Source organism: Scomber japonicus, chromosome 19, assembly GCF_027409825.1.
Source record: "Scomber japonicus isolate fScoJap1 chromosome 19, fScoJap1.pri, whole genome shotgun sequence".
Lineage (NCBI taxonomy): Eukaryota > Metazoa > Chordata > Actinopteri > Scombriformes > Scombridae > Scomber > Scomber japonicus.
Window position 1 is genome coordinate 7,888,392 of NC_070596.1, and position 18,056 is coordinate 7,906,447.

The following is an 18,056-nucleotide window of genomic DNA, read 5'->3' on the forward strand; positions in this document are numbered from 1 at the left end:
ACTCACTGGGACACCTCGGCTATGTGTTTGTGTCTCAGGCTCACCCACAGGTCATCGTCTTCATGCAGCAGAACCTCCTTCTCACGGGAGTCTCCGATGCCGCTGGTGTCGTACCTGAAGAATGGAAACAATCATTTAGACTGAAATATACTAGTCTGTGATTGGACCTAATAGGAATAAAATCTTGTCTAGTTCAGCTTTGAATTAATCCTCAATGAAAAATGAAAAAAGCTGTATCGTCATTTGTGTTTTTCCTACTTGTAGACGTCGTTTTCGATGGGCAGCAGGTCGTAGCCCATGGCCTGGAAGGTGAGCTCGTGCAGGACGGGTGAGACGGGGTCAAACGCCCTGTCCAGGATGATCAGCTGTGAGCGAGCCTTATCTGGACCCTACACAGACAGAGAGAGAGAGAGAAAGAGAGAGAGAGAGACAAATCGGAAGAAAGACAAACAGATACATGAGTAAGGTATAAAATGACAAGGAGAAAACTTAAGAATATTCAGGCTGACTTAACAAAAACACTCTCAAATGAAATAAAAGTAAGCACGATGAGAATATGAGACAACGGGGGACAAATGGGACAAAAAATAATGAAATAAAAAAGAATCTCCTGAGCTCACCTCTCCCATGGTGGGGTCATCAGCCTTGTAGGCATCCAATTTGTCCTGGACCAGCTGAGCCAGGGTGGCGTTGTCCTTGTACTCCCTGACAGACGGACAGATGGTCGGACAAATGGAGGCGTGTGGAAGCAGACGCAGAAAGTCAGAGACACAGTTAGATGTGAAGGAGAGAGGAGAAGAGGACAAGCAGACGTTGGAGCGAGCAGATGAGACAGAACCAACGAAAAGCAGGAAAAGATTTTGATAATAATTCTACAGGAGAAATACATTTGAACACATGAGAGACAGGTGTGTACAGTAAGCGCTGCAGTCTCTAAAGGATGCTCATCTCATGGGGGGAAATTTAATTTAGGTCAATATGCTGAATCGGTACTATACCAATTACGTTTAATGACTTTTATAAAATGACAGTAAGTGATCTATAACCCTCTTTGCTCTCTGTAACTGAACAGTAATATCTGCAGCACCATCTGTTTTCTCCACCCACCCAAGTGACTACAGCAGCTTCTTTTGTTACACAAGCTTCTGACCAAAACTAAGTCACATCATGTTAAAGGAGCAGTCCAACAGAGATGTGTCATTATGGATAATACATTATTAATACTGCTAATAACAACATATCTGTGTTATCATTGATAGGAGATAGGAGATGCTATTTTTTGATTGCTGGAAAAGGAATCAGCCATCTAGGAAACTGACAGGATGCTGATCATAGCCAACATAAAATGTCTTTTTAAGTACTAGATCCTCTACTCTTCAGTGTCTACAAGCTAAAACAAATAGGGTTGTTTTTATTTATTTATTTTTATGTACTTATTTTTACATTTTAATCCTACTTCTGGCGTTTCCTTATTGCAGATTCTTGAGAGTTCCCTGAGTTCCTGTTTTTAATGAGTTCCTATGTTTGATGATTTCTTTTTGTTTGTTTGCTTGTCTGTTTGTTCTGAATATGTACAGTAAAGCACTTGAAAATGTGATGAAAAGTGCTATACGTAAGTAAAGTTTGATTGATTGATTGAATATCTTTCCTGACTGTAGCACCTGAAGACCACATCTGCCTAAAACATCTACTTCTTTCAAGTTAAGATGGATTTTTTAAAATATAGAAACCAGCCTGAAGCCGCTGCTCACCCTCGATATCTGACGGCTGGGTACTCCTTCAGCGTGGCGCAGAGCGTGGCCAGCTGCTCGGCCAGCCTCTCCATCACCGGGTTCTTCAGCTGGGTCTTATGAGGGCTGTAGAAACTGTGGAAGGCATCTGGATTGTCCAGAGAGTACACCTGCACACACACACACACGCACACACAGACAGACACACACACACAGACACACAGACACACAACTTAAACATTGCTTTAAACAAACAGTAAACCATTTATTACATCCTTGTACTTTGGTTGATTTGAGCTTCTCCACCTTCTTCCTGCACCATCTTTTATTATGTAATGTGCACAGTTTAGTGTCAGAGAGTAGTGACGTATAGCTGCAGCTGACTGAAACACTGATCATGGATGTAAAGGGTGATTGAGATTTTCATTAGGAGTGAATATCTGTGTGTAAAATTCAGCAGGTTACCGTCAGACAGCATGTACTGTAAAAAACAAGCCGGAGGTGTTGTGATAACATCAAACATCTGATTTATATTCTCTCCTCTTCCCTATCGCCTCCTCTCATCTCCCCCTCTTTGACTTTCGGTGTCTCCACTCTTCTTTAATCTACTCTCCTTTGTCTGTTTACGCTCCTCTCTCGGCTCTTGATGCTCCTTCTCCCTCTCTCTTCTTCTTCTCCTCTCTTCTTTCATTTCATTTAATTTGAGATGCAAGGAAAAGATACACGAAGAGGGGGAAACAAGGAAACACATTTTTTTTTTTTTTTTTTTAGAGCTATGAGACATCCTTCTCCTCTCCTTTACTGTCTCATTTGCTTGTCTCCTCTCCTGCATCACACACTACCACTCCCTCCTCCCACCCCATCTGTCCACAGTCACATGACCGCGCTCCTGCTCTGCAGAAGGGTCCCTGCGTTAAGCTCGGCTGCGATTGGCCGTCGCCCGTCGTGTGGATCCTGACTCATCCAATTGGGCGCGAGCGTGGACGTGTGGGGCGGGTCTATGAGGCAGCACTTTGCCTGGAGCAGAAACCCACTGACTCTGAATTAATCATAGTAGACAGGAGTGGAGCAAAGCATTGTGGGCCAAGCAGCATCTTCAGATAGGGAGAGAGAGTGAAGGATGGACAGAAGGAGAGATGTAGGAGATAAAGAGGGAGGGGGAAATTAGGAAAATGGGCTCAGAGGAAGGGAAAAAATAAACACGAATGATGAAAAAAAAGCAAGAAGCGACGTGCAAATGCAGGGTGGGAGGAATGGAGGGATTAGGAAAAAAACAAAACATACAGAGGAGAGGAGAAGGAGGGAGGGAGGAGGACAGAACATGATGTAGGCAGAAATTTGGAAATTTAGCAAGTGGGAGAGAGGGAGAGAAGGAGGGAAGGAAGGCGTTGTGACAAATGTCTTTCTGGAACCGTCTGGCGGTAAACAGAGCAAGTGGTGAGTCAGCAGCATTGTGCTGCTGAGTGGCCACCTGAGTGTGTGTGTGTGCGTGTGTGTCTCTCTTTGTCTCTTCTTTATCCATCTCCGACTCTAATGACCAGTAACCTTAATATCTATTCCTGTCTGTATCCTTTCCAGTACATCTCTCCTCCCATCTGTCTTAATCCATCTCTCCCTGCTTTCTATCTCTTTCTTTCTTTCGCTTTCTTTTTTTACTCACAGTCACTGTCAAACAATAAAAGTGAACCAGATTTCATTCATGGCCTGCTTTGAGGAGAAAATAGAGGTGAATAATGCTAAGTGGAAAGAGGGAGTGGGATCAGATGCATTAACAATCTTTCCATAAAATCTATAAAGCCATTTGTATGGATGCTTGTGTTCCATTAATCCCAATCATTGTGACACACCCTTTGCATATTAATACCGTGTCACACGCTCTCTGAGACACTGTCATTACACACAAGGGGTTACACGTGGCCGGGTGTTTACCTGAGACTCGTAGGGCAAGAAGGCGATGTTGATCTCCGTCAGAGTCTTGATGGTTTTGGAAGCGCGGCTTTTCACCAGCTCATTGAATAAAGGATCAGGGCAGGCTGGGAGAAATAATAACAATAATTATAGGATGTCAGGTTGATTATTCGCTGTCACCACTTTTGGAAAACTAAAAAACTGAATAGTTTTTAGTTTTTGCATCTTTGCATCTTTATCTATAGAGTGATACTGAAAGAATGTTTGCATTGTTGGGACACATTTCATAGACTTTAGGCATGTGTTAGGAGATCATGTTTGCCTTCAACCCTCAAATGTTCCTCTAATAACCTTTTTGGCAAATGTGATTCTGACAGTTTTGATGTGACAGGTTGTCATTGCAGATTGTCGTATAACTTATATAACAAAGACATTTCTAACTCAGAGACATGAACAGAGGTCACTGTAGTATTATCAATTTAATTAAATAAAGCACATGCTATGAATAAAATAAGAGAAAAACACAATATAAAAACTGAGCTGAACTGATACTGGATTTTTGGGGCCAATACCGATACCAATATTATGGAATAAAACAATTCCAATATATACATATATAATCTCCCTATCATCATAAATACACTTTTTTTTAACAATAATCCATAATTTGTGGTTATGACTTGTGACAAAGATATGTAATGAAGACATATTTTACAGTTTAGGGATAAACCTAACTGTATTGTGTGTTATGACACCAATAAAGAAAAACAGTAAACTTCACTGAGAATGTAATAATTATCAATAACTATAAACAAAAGACAGCAAAAAACATTTAATACAGTTAATTTAAAAAATATTGACAACATATATGCCGATACTGATATATCTGATCAATATCAGCTGATAATATTGGCGGATAAATTTATCGGTCAGGTTCTATTAAAAACAGGAGGGGACAAAGTGAGGATCATGGTGTATTATATATTCATCCAATTAACCATTTAACTAAAATAAATATACAATCCTTGTTTTTGATAATTACTTCAAACCCGGTTACAAAGCCAGCAGTTCCCTCCCAGCTCACTGATGATGCTTTGAAAAACTGCTGTGAACTTAAGCTTTAAATCATGAGCTCATCTATTAGATAAAGTGTTACAAGGAGCTCAGAAAAACAGCAGCACCAAAGAAACAATACAGTAACACACTGAACAAAAAGTACAACTGAAGAAAATATAATAAAAGCAAAAAGCACAGAAACAGAAACGTCTCTGGAACAAGAACACAGCTACACAAAGGGGAAGTTACTCACAGTCAGTGAAGAAAACATGGGCTGCTTTGTATTTAGCTGAATGAGGGTCTTTGAAGTCTCCAATGAGGGTGTGGACAGACTGAGGAGAGAGAAACAGGCGATCAGAGCGTTCAGGTAAGTGTGTTGATTACAGTACTGTGTATAAGTGTCTATAATTAAACTCAATTAAGCTTTTTTTGGCATGATATTCTGATATATTGTGATCAGAAGAATGTCGCCAAAGCTTTTACATAAACAGAACTAAAGTATTAAACACAATGCAGCATGTTAGACACTATGCCAATAAAGCTGAAGTTAAACCAAAAAGACCAAACACTAACTAAACCAACCAATAAAAACTTAGTTAAATATTCATAAGGGAAAATCAGACAATACCAAACATGTCAGACCTTCATACGTAATACACTGAAAACATTATACAGCCTGCTTTGACAGCACTGGACTTAATTATAGTACAGCCAATAATGAATTCAGAGACCATGGAAACCAAGAAGTGTGTATGCGTGATCTGCCTCGGGTGAGTCAACAGCCGTGTGTTTGGACATACAGCAGCTTCTCTGTTCTCTGTGCTAAAAAAACACACACCCACTGCCATTGACACACCTCTGAATGAGAGAGAGAGAGAGAGAGAGAGAGAGAGAGCATGCTCACCTTCTCTGTGGGTGTAATCAGGTAAATGGCCTCCAGGCTGGGAAGAGGCTCTCGCCGCTTGTTGATGTCCTCCACAACTAGAGAACAGGCACAGGCACACAGTTACACAAACAAACTAAAGACAAAGTGACACAAAGAAATGATAGATGTGATCGTTGTCTCTTACTGGTGATGCCCTCTGTCATGATGTCTGTCATCTTGCAGCAGGATGACAACATCCTCATGCTCAGCTGGTCCACAATAAGCGCCTGGCAACAGGGGAGAAGACGGTAACTATACAAACACACTTTATTGCTCATATTACATGTTGCTGACAATGAAAACTGTCTCATTCAAATAAAGTTATAAGGATTTTTTGATATTCACTGGTGATCATTTCTAGGAATTAAGCAGATATCTTTAGCCGGTTTATGCTTTTAATGGATATTGATTGAAGCTCTCAGTAGTGACTCATTCATCCCCTTTAAAAGCAGGTTTTTAACTCTTTTCATGTAATTATCAGGCACAGACTAGGTGGATTCAAATGCAGAGACAGGGACACAGGGATGAAGAGTTCTCAAGCCGTTTAATCAGTCAGAATCCAAAAGGCAAATCTGGTCGATAACACTAAGAATATAAACTGAGATATTAACGCTGGAACTCTGACAGGAAACTGACAAGACGATCTGGCACAGAAGGAAAAAAGCACACCACATATATACACTGAATGATAATGAGGCACAGGTGTAACACATTAGGGGAAGGAAGCTAGACAAGACAAGGTAAAACACACCAAAATAAAACAGGACAGACAAGACACAAAAACTAAATCTACCAAAATATATTACAAAAGTACCGGGGTCTGACAGTAACTATGGCCTCAGTCTAGTTTTGTCTAATGTGGACCATTGTGATAAAAAGACTTAATCTAACTTCTATTTGACCTCTATAAGTGGCATCCTTCCTCTGCAGCTCTTCCTGTTGTGAAATAGGATTTTTTTTCCTGATCTGGGTCAATGTTCTGAGGATAGAGGGTATTGTATCCTGCACAGATTATAAAGTGCCCTTCAGGCAAATGTGGGCTTTAGAATTTTGGGCTGTATAATTTTTTTTTTTTTTTCCTGTTATTTGTTTAAAGACATTTCTTAGTAAAACACGCTGAAAATGAAATTTAACTCAATTTCATGGTTGTTTGCTCATGCAGGAAAGCTGTACAGCTGTAAAATCACCCTTCAAGACTAATTACAGGATCTATAGTAATAAAATTTGATTAATATATAATTTACTTACACTTAACATCACTAACACTCACTAGATATGAGCAGTGTTTCACTTGGGCCAGTACTGATACAGACATGTTCATTTTCTGTACAATTGCGTTAACATTATTATACAATATTGAGTTGAGTGGGGCTACCTCACTGAAAATGTCATTATGTTATAACAATGGTCATATACTGAACAGGGAAGACTTTTGTAATTCAGCCTGTTCTTAAAGCTGTTGTGAATAGTGAGTTTCTTTCCAAGAATGCACATTGTTCAATATATGTGTTTAACATGTGGAATAAAACAGGAAGAAACAAGAAGATTTTGATTTGAAATATGATGAAGTACTCTTTAGTTTGGCTCATATTAACCTCTCTCTATTAGGAACACATTTTTTAATTAAAAAATGGATGTGCAGGATGTGTCTCTGCTTACCTTCCATTCTCCCTTCTTCTTTATCTTCTTGATTACATCATTCATAATCTCTGTAAAAGAAAAAGAAAAACCATCAGGAATCTCAGGGGTGCATTTTGATCATGATGAGCAAATCTGCGAATACTCATTAAAAGGCACTCACACACACACACACACACACACACACACACACACACACACACACACACACACACACACACACACACTAAGAGCTATTTCCACATAGTGAGCTAATCTCCACCCTCAGACCTGAAGGCCTTTACATAATGTTGACATAAATAAATGAATAATTTCCAAATTTCAGGAGAATAAGCAGTATGTAACAACCTTTGTTTGGCTGCGTCCTGCAGGCATGAATATGTCTACTTTGACTGGATCATTTTGCCTGTGTGTGTGTGTATGTGTGTGTCTGTATGTGTGATTGTGTGTGTGTGTATATGTGTGTGTGTATGTGTCTGTGTGTGTGTGTGTGTGTGTGTGTGTGTGTGTGTGTGTGTGTGTGAGGGTTCACATATGGCTCTGTCTTACAGCACAGTATGTGCTCTATTAATTTGAGTATTCGAGCTCTGCTGCACTAACAGCTGACTTCATGTGATTTGTTGTGAACATACTGTAGAGACATTTCCTGTTTTTTGCCAGAAACGTTGAATATCTTATTATTACAATCATAATTAGATTGTCACAGCATTCTCTATTTAGCAGTTAAAGATCTTGACAAATGTTCCTGTCATTCATTTCCATTAACAACAATTATCAAAGAAAAAGCAACCAGTAATGACAGTAAATCCCTATGTCCCAACTGAATTTACTGATAATATTAATCATGTTTTAAGGAAAATATGATAATTACATTTTGGGATGTTGAAAAAAAAACAGCACTTAAGTTTGATTAATCTAACCCTCACATACTGCTCATATACTGACTCATAATTAGCCTCTACACCAATTCACATCCTTAAACTCCCCATCAGTCATTAATATATGTTTGATTAATCCATTATGAAGAGTGTATTCTATTTGTGAAAAAAAGACATTTACAGTTATTCTATTTTGTTATAAAGATAAGTCAAATTTGGACATTAGTTGCACCAAAATTAACAAAAATGATGCATTTTATTCACATTTTTATATATTTAGGGTCACATATGTCAAAGTCCACCTAGAGGAAATGTGTATAGGGTGGTTTTACAGCTCTTAAAATGGGTCAAATGTGTCGTATGTAAGGGTTAACATAGTTTGAAGATACAAATATTTTAAGGAATATGACTTACTCTTTTCACAGTGTATATATTCACTGAGCTCTGCCAAAACCATGTGTGCTGCTATAAGACATAGCCTGTAGTTAGGGTTAGTATAGCATGTTTAACTATATATGATAGTATAGTATATAATGGATTTAAAAACACCTCAACAACTCAAACTAAACTATCCAACCTTAATGCTATAGATTTGAAAATCCCACAATGCAGTTCTTGCACTGGAGGACATTAACACCCAACAGTCAAACATGGCCTGCAACAAGGTTAATGACCGCAGATGTACACCAGTGGAATAAATCCTGTCCTGGTGTGGAGAGAATAAAAAACACAGAGACTGTTGGTAAATGACTCTGCTTTGTTTCTCAGAGACCTTACAGCAAAATCCACAGAGGAGACATAATCCCGTCCACTGCGGGGTTACGGCACAGCGGCCATGTTCATGCCACGGTGCTGATATTGGCCCGCTCGCTTTGCCAACCATCTGCCAGCTGCATTAGGATAAATCCATTTAGGGTGAATTACTGTTAAACATCATGCTGGATCACTACAAATATAAACCGCTAAGCCGTTCGACCCCAGCTAAAAACCTGAAGCCACACAGATACTGATGGATTATGACAGATTAAAAAGGATTCGTACGAAAGATTAAAGAGCACACATCGAATACACACATCAGGGGTGTGTTCGTTCCAGTCGGCGCTTGTTGTTTTCTCCCTCCACACTGACACCTAATAAATCCTTCCAGGTGAGGAAGATACCTAGCTTCTGATTGGCTCTTTTTACAGACAGAGGGAGGAGCTGCAGGCTACCAATAGGACAGATAGATATGATAGAAGGAAGGATGGATAGATAGGATGGATGACAGGAAGGAAGGAAAGGAAATCTTTTAGTTGCATACAGGATTCAGGTCGTTTTTGTCGCCATAAAAATAAAAAAGATAGACAGAGTGAGCCTTTCAAAGCAGCCGACACACACTAATAATGAATGAAATTTGACCGGGTTAATCCAGAAACAGCGTCAGTCTCTAGCCTCCACCTCCTGTGAGTCAGAGGAACTTTATCTGACCCCCTGTGGGACAGATGATCTTGGAATAGTGTGAATCTTATTCTCACTCAATGAGAGAGATTCCCCAACTCAGCTTCCTCCGGTCTATTTCCAGCATCTTCTGCGTCCTGTTCTGTAAGCCGCTGTGTCAGCACAATACTACATACACAAACTCGAGCCACAAAAACCAAAAACTGGCACACGTGGGCATTTATTGTACTAAAGTGTTTGTATTTTCATTTTGGAGCTTGACAAATGTGTGCTGAATGCTCAAAGTAACAGTTGTGGTATTAAAGCGAGTTCACTTTCATTCCTAAAAAGTCGACTTTGTTTTTCAAGCGGCGGCGGCTCCGGGGCCACAGGATGAGACGCTTTGAGAAACAAAGAGGCTGTGGGATATCCGTCACTCGTTTTCCCCTTTCCTGTGCAGCGGCTGATGTGTTTCCTTTTGTTCTCTGCTGCAGCATTATTCTGATAAAGGCTTCAAGAATGAAAGTAGTGCTACATTGGTGGAAACTTTATGTATTTATTAAAGGTGATTTTTGTCTGACCAGAAGCATTGATTTAAATATATAAGCATATTTTTTCAAGGGGTTACTTTCACACTGTTTCCTGTTTTAAACTGCACCTTTAACTGCAACTTTTACTATTTATGTTCTTTGAGAGAAAAACTGGAATTCTTTATTGATAAGTTATTGATATTCAATCTGGGGAAATATGAATAAAAAGATTGTGAGATATCAGGTTGTGGAAGCAATGCTAAAGCTACACTATACAGTATTTTTATATAAACTATGGCCCTACTGATCAAGAGGAGTTGCTTCTAGAGATGAACCCACACTTTTAGCATCTTTTAGCTCATTATTTTGGTTTTCTGGCCTGCAAACTTTGCACTCATTCCAGCAGCAGCAGCTGTTTTAAGCAAATAAGCTCTTATTAACTCACTATACACCACTGGCCCAGCACCAAAAGGCAGACAGAGAATATACGCAACTGGCTGGAGATTTATAAATTAGAGCATTTAACAGCAAAAAGAGCCAAATATTTCCCTAAAGAGTAAATTGAGACTAAAAACAGAGCTAAACGGCAAGTGAATATTAGATTTACATTCATCATGTAGACACAAACACAAGTCCATATGAATGATAATATTGCTTTGTGTCACCTTGATGTATAACATGTAATATATAAGGTTATGACAGTGTTGTTTCAAGACTGTTCACTGACTCCGAGGGGCTAAAATTAAACCCCATAACAGTCACGGTTCACCCACACAGATGTATGAACTAAATCTACCTGTATCTGTTGTCAGGACTGTGTGGGCATGAGGAGTACAAACTGTGTTTTGTTGGCTTAGCATCAGCTTTGCTCTCCTGTTAGTTTTACTGCATCTGTTTAGATTGGACAATTGGCACATTTAGTTTAGTGACCTTTTCTAATTTCCAGCATCTCCACCCATAGCAACCTTGATCCTGCAACAATTGAATTATATATCATAAAATATTTTTCCTATTTTTTGCTCATATGTTTTATTTGTTAGATGTGGGCCAGCTAAATAGTGTATAACATCAGGAATTGTGTGAAATCTAACAGCTAAATGAATTTCGTATTGTCTTCAGAAATGATTCACTCTTTCTCCTCTCTATCATCTCCTCTGTGTGTGTTGACCTTCACTGAAGTCATGGGAATAATGAGAGGATAAGCTAGTGGAGTAGCCGCTGCACACTCTAGTAAGTGACGACTAAGAGCGAGAATCAAAACCGGAGACGGCGATGTGGATTTTTCCTTTCTGACGTCCTGATAGTGGTTCAACAATACAGGAACGCACCAGTCGGACTGAAGGGAAGAGACCTGAATAAACACAGCGCAACAGCTGTGTCAACTAAACAAGACTGCATGGAACACACACACACACATACATACACACACACACACACACACACACACACACACACACACACACACACACACACACACACACACACACAACAACTCCTCAAAAGCCTTATAATCTCTCTCACATCTAGTTGAACAGGATACATATCCTCATAGTGGAGCTGCAAAGAAAATAACAACACACAGAAGACTTTTAATGTTTTCTTGATTACCGTAATATATGCAATATAAAGGCCTAATAAGAGAAATTGTTATTTTAGCTTTTGAGCATTCTGGGATAGGCTGCAGTTCCCCCGAAAAAGGGTAAAGAGAAGAGAAAATAAATTAAAATGCACCTGCTAAACATATTACCTTGTTTAATAGAGTCAGACATGTTGACATTTCACCCTGTTTCACCCTATAATAACACTCGAAGAGGTGGTGTGATGTGTTACTGTACATGATATTGCTGTTAGAGTCCATGTACGCTCCTCCACCCAGCCCTTACTCCACATATATTGCAGCAGTGTAGCCTTTGCCTTGTGGTTCTCCCCCCTTCAGGGACTTTCACCTATGAGTGCATGACCCATTTTTTCTCTGGATCTCAGCTTCACAGCAGCATCGTTCCAGAGAGAATCTGACAAGTCTGATCTTAAAGAGACAGGCGGACATTTAAGCTGGGATGAAATACAGTCAAGGACGTCATCACAGTTCAGCTTTTTTAGTCTACTTTTAAAAAATCACTGGAAGCTTCATTTTGTAGGGTTTCAAATTAAAAGCATCCCTAGTAAAAAAGGAAACAAGAAGCCAGGTTTCTATCATAATCCATCAAAAAAAAAAAAAAAACAGGCCATATATGAGTGATAATAAGTGTCATTGAGGTTTATTAGATTGCAGTGGCCATCTAGCATTATTTAGTTTTTTAAATTTTTAAGACAAAGACTCACTCAGTTAATGAGAATGAACAACAGATTAACTCATGATAAAAATAACAGTTAGTTGCATCCCTTGTGTGAATGGTAATGCATTAGTTAAACAGTGTAGTCAGTTTATTTCAACAGCGAGGGTTAACTGGTAGCATGACACATCACGGTTGCTATGGTTTCCTTCAGTCCAGCTCAGTTCAATGTACCTTTAGCACTGATTTAGAATTCAATTAAATAAAAAACTTACATCAGACATGAAATACAGCATGTAGCTAAAAGTAGGTAAAAGTAGCCAGTTATTCATAGTCTCATGTTAGTCTGCAGACAGCCTGCAGTTACATAACACCATTAACCAGCCCCAACCAGCACAAGTGAGATGTCAGAAAAGCAGCAGAGGATCAGGAGTTTATGGCCTCAACATCCACTCAGTCAGAGGTCATGCAGGCTGATGAGAGTTGTGGGTCACCTAGAAATGGGTAGATGTGAGGAACATTTCCCACGACCTGCGCCGAAAGGGAGATGATGTGGAGGAGACGAGAAAAGGCAGAATCATGAGACCTGAGAGACGAGACGCTCTGACAGCAGGTCTACTGAGAAATCTTCCTGCCAGAAATACGATATATTAATGGTAGCGGTCTGATCTCCGGTGACTGTGTGGGCAGTACGTCGACTCATTCGCCTGCAGTTTACATAAACGAAGCTCAATAGGCCAAAATCTGAGCAGATACAAAACACATATGACAGCAGCGTAAGCATGGTGTAGACATTTTTATTTTCAAAGGGAGTGGGCCTAGCAGTGCCAGCCAATGGTGTGGAGGCATCAGTCAACAAGATGACTCAACAGTAATCAGCGTATTCATACACTTTCAACATTGGGAGACACTGGATTGTTTGCTGTTGAGAGTCAAACATTGGGTGTGTAAAGACTAGAAGAAGGTCTTCTGTGCTTGCAATTCCCTCCCATCACACATGGAGTTGTCAGCCACCCCTGTTCACATGACAGCAAGCAGCTTCTCTAAAGGGGACACTCAGATGAATAGGTGGTCTTATCAATCCACAGAAGTCAGCAATGCAGTGACAGCAACATGATTTATTGCTAATTCCACACATGAATGCAGCAGGCTGTGTGTGGCCTTCATAGTGTGTTTTACCTCTTATGTGAGAGGCTTTACAGACGAGTCGACTATCACTACCAGCAGGCGCAGTCTGTAGTGGCCAGCTAGAGCTGCTCATAGTCTGTTTGATTTAAGCCAGTAAACAAGATTTACAGCCCACATATACTGTATGTATATACTGTATATTCACGGTTTTATATTATTTCTCCACTCTCACAGCTGATTAAAAATACTGTATACATGTATTCCATATTTTTATGTTAAAATTGTTTAAAATGTGGTATATAATAACACTCTTTTTATGCTACCTTAAATAATGAGGTTAATGACAAATAGCAATGCATCAATACTGATACTGATCTCGTATATTGGTCCAATACAGACTCAAATAACTGGTTGGGTATGAGTGATAATTGGCCAGTCTGGTATCAGATACCGTTATTCTAATAATACTAATACTAATCACAATCAGAATCAAATGTATTGTCATTATACAGGTAGTACAATGAATACTACTACTACTACTACTAATAATGATAAAATAATACTAATACTAATACTAATAATAATGTATGATCCCAGTCTCTTCCACACAGTGAGACATACAACTTATTCATTAAACACTGCTATCAGATTGGTACTCAGTTTCAGCTGATACCCAAAGCCCAGGTATCAGTATGGTGTATCTTTACTGTCAACCAGTTAACTAACAGATGCAAAACTTGAGTATCTTAAACTCCTACTGGAAGCCCACAGGTCAAATCATTTTAGGAAATATGACTAAACTGTTGTATGTGTTATAAAAACACATCTTATCTTTTCAACACATTTGACTCAGAGAGTGATGACCTACTTAAGCAAGACCAGAAGCTCTTTGTTGTCAAAGTCATGGTTATAATATGAAACTACTACTGTATTTTTTTTTCTTAATCTCTTGGTATTTCTCACATATGCTTTTGAGTAATACTGAACATTTTTGATGACTCATTCTAAACCCACAGGTGTGTACGTATATGTATCCAATCAAATGTAACAGTGAGCTAGACCAGGAGCTAACCCCTCCCATCAAAACAAAAAGCTCACTTCACGCTGTGAGCTCGTGATCATCCGTGCTCGTGGGCCGTACTTATAACAGAACGCTTTAATGTGTTTGGAGGTGTGTGTTTGGACATCAATTGGCAAGAATTCTGTTAACAAAATACCAAAAGAGTGTGGGTTGTTGTCTAATGTATTCATTTTTCTCTTCTAACAAAGTGGGTGAGGAAGGTGTGGGTGAAGGCAAACTGTCCTCTACAGCTCCAAATCACTGTGTATCTCCAGAGACTCCATATACTCACCAAGTCACACTCATCTTGATCAAATGAAATCCCTGAACGATTAGATCAAATCCCCCTCGTAATTATACCCCACATATTATATTTCAATTAGAAAGCCATCACATTACGGTCACTTACGGTGTCCTAAATGCTGTTTCAGTCACACTTGCACTATTATCATTTAAAACTTGATCACTAATCATTTTATGAGACTGATTAATCAGCTGATTGCTTTCAAATCTATTACAGAAATGCCTGTGCTGATATCAGTAAAAAAAAAAGCATTATTCACGAGGTGTACAAACACACTCTTCATCCACTAACTAAAGAGAGACTGGATTTAATTGAAGCTTGGAAACAACTCACTGTAATCTAGAGTGCTGAAAATGTCAGGAAGTATATAATAGACTGGAGGAAAGCAAGTGATGCATTGTGATGCCGTAGGCTGCAACAACCTGGCTGTAGCTCCCAGTGATCTGCAGTCTCCTCCAGTTCAGTTTTGCTGGTTATAGTACAGAATAAAAGCTCAAATCACTATCATTTTGCATATACAATCCTCTCACAGTTATCATAACAACTTTACACATCACCATCATGTCACACTATCCTCTCTCTTTCTCCTTAATCTGCCTTTTTGTTGCTGTTGGAGGACGAGAGCATCTTGGCTGTCTCTGCTTGGCTCTCGTACTGTACCGACTGCGTATAAGTAGATATTTCTGTAATGCTGTGTTAAATATGTCTGTATGTGTGAACTGTATGTATGCGAGAGGAGGATGGCGAGAACGGTCACGTGCCGCTGAGAAGAGTGGGAGGAAGAGGATGTCTGCCAGCTCTGACACAGCACTCTTCCTCAGTGAAAGAGAATTCATTACGATTACGAGCCACTGTAACCCTGCATAAGAGAGCTCTATTTCTGCCAACCCTTCATGCTCTGCAGCCACATCGACATGACATTTCAGCATGGATTTATTTGGTAGTGTGTGCACGTGTGTGTTCATGTGTGCATGTGTGTTTGTGTGTGTGTGTGTGCGTGTAGCCTACACGTGTATTTATTGTGTAAGTGTGTGCGTGTGTGTTCTACGGAAGCCCAGGGGCTGCAGGCACTGCGTCAGAGACTGAGCCCAGACGATGTGCGTGATGCACTGGTTCAGCGATGCTTCCAAGGTCAGTGGAAACCTCTAGACAGTGTATTTGTGTGCGTGTGTGTCTGTGTGTGTGTGTGTGTGTGTGTGTGTGCGCGCGTGCAACTAATTGTATGCACGTGTCCTTCTCTTTTTCACCTTCCTCCTTTCTTCTCCTCTATAACAGTCCAACACAAAGAGGACTAAATACACACCAGGTACATAAAAGGCAGAATGACCTTATTCATTACAACCATTAATATATGCTTAAAGGAATAGTTCAACATTTTGGGAAATGATTTTATCTGCTTCTTTTTCTGAGAATGAGATCAGGAGACCAATATCAATCTGATGTGCTATGTAAGGAGCTAGAGTCAGGATATGGTTAGCATAGCTTAGCATTAAAACTGAAAGCTAGCATCTAGCCTGGCCCTAGAGAACAATTAAATAAAATATGCCATCCTAGATTTTTAAAGCCAATTAGATGTTTATCATTACCTTAATGCAAAAACACCAATTTGTGATTTTACGTATTCAGTTTATCTATCGGCTCAGTAGGCCTGCACCATTTCTTGCTATAGCGCAAGTTTCCAGTTATAATCGTTGAGCATAAGTTTTGCGCAGGCACAATAGAAACAAACCTGGCAACCTCCCTGTGATGACTATACTTCACTGTAGCCGACTGATGTTCCTCAAGATATTGAAATTCTGGACAGGGCCAGGCTACCTTTTTCCACCTACTTTCATTATTTATGCTAAGCTAGGCTAATTACATCACATCCTAACTCTCCACACACAGACATGTTGAACTAGTACTTTAATGCTTTTAAAACGTTGCATTAAGAGAAAAGACTCAAAGAAATGAGCATAAATACTCAATACTCATACTCCTTTATACTACCCAACTGACATCTTTCACAAGTCATCATTGCATCATTTGCTATTGTTACCATATATAAAGCACACATTTCTCATATCTTAATGGCCTGAATATTACACAAATAATGTATAGTATTTACTCCACATTAACAGTAGCCTATATAATGTGAAATTGTGACAAAATGACTGACAAACTGTTTGCATCTGCTTGTTTTTTTCCAGTTTAGCCATACCTCTTCATTCACAGCCGTATCACTGACACACGAAAATAGCAATTTAAAATAGCTTTAGTGTTGTATGGTACGCCTTTTAGATGTTTGGATTATAACAAGCTGATTTAAGTGTTCTGACCAGCAGACTCATGATTGAAATGATCACACCTCCAGAAGAAGAAAATAAGAAACTGTATATTCATGTATGCTGTTGACCAGAGAATCTAAGACTGTGATCACAGAGTATGTGGTTTGAGTCATGTCGAACTGTGTACTATCAAATAAAGGCAAAAGCCTGAATGAAAAGCTCCTGTGTTAACAGCAGTAGCAAGGTTACACTTAAGTTACTGAATGCTATTTTTACAATCTAAACCTTCAACTCAATCCATTCATCATGCTTGTATGAGTGGACAATCAGATTACTTTTACTATTATGCAATCAAAGGATGGTCATCATATATATGCTGAATGCTGGGTGCCAATTTAACAGCACTGTATGTGTGCAGTATGAACCTCATGACCCTACGGAGCGATAAGCAGGTAGGAAATTAATATGTATGTCTATAGTATGTTGGAGATTTTCTACATTTATACTGAGGTAGCTCTCTGCTCTCTGCTTGTGTTAGGTCATTGTGGATAATGATGCAGATCAGGACTGCTTCTTGGCTTTATTAGATGTATAGGATTTTTGAAGAAAGGTAATGAAGTGTCTCTCTTGAATAGTCAAAAACAGACATTTATGTTCTCCTATTTTATCGACAAATTGTTTCTCAACTTTATTTCCAGAAATCATACTACATCACAATATAACACTACATATACTGTGATTCAACTAAATGAATGAATAAATCAGTGACTGAATGTAGGTAATTTCTTCTCCTGGTTGACAAAAATAAGCCACAACTGGCCTGTTATATTCCTTGAGAAATACACGGAGTGGACAGAATAAGATGAACACCTGCTCGATATAATAATTTCCAGTCCAGTTGCTCTACATGAATCATAATGTAAAGTCTTCACCTCTTGACTGT

General features: G+C 39.3%; 1 protein-coding gene across 4 annotated transcripts in view; it reads right to left on the reverse strand.

Moving 5' to 3' along the window:
- Positions 1-12,031, reverse strand: part of stxbp1a (syntaxin binding protein 1a) — a 24,494-nt gene extending 12,463 nt beyond the window's left edge. For 2 of the 4 annotated variants that reach the window (XM_053339413.1, XM_053339412.1), the window contains exons 1-10: positions 12,022-12,031; positions 7,279-7,328; positions 5,765-5,846; positions 5,599-5,675; positions 4,948-5,026; positions 3,660-3,763; positions 1,752-1,900; positions 621-705; positions 259-389; positions 7-114 (exon numbers count right to left, since the gene is read on the reverse strand). In XM_053339413.1, the coding sequence (XP_053195388.1) occupies positions 7-114; positions 259-389; positions 621-705; positions 1,752-1,900; positions 3,660-3,763; positions 4,948-5,026; positions 5,599-5,675; positions 5,765-5,846; positions 7,279-7,323 (860 nt within the window). In that variant the 5' untranslated portion in view covers positions 7,324-7,328; positions 12,022-12,031. Of the gene's footprint in view, positions 1-6; positions 115-258; positions 390-620; positions 706-1,751; positions 1,901-3,659; positions 3,764-4,947; positions 5,058-5,596; positions 5,676-5,764; positions 5,847-7,278; positions 7,329-12,021 lie in introns of all 4 variants that reach the window. The other 2 variants (XM_053339414.1, XM_053339411.1) reach the window with 2 other exon arrangements.
- Positions 12,032-18,056: the final 6,025 nt, after the last annotated feature.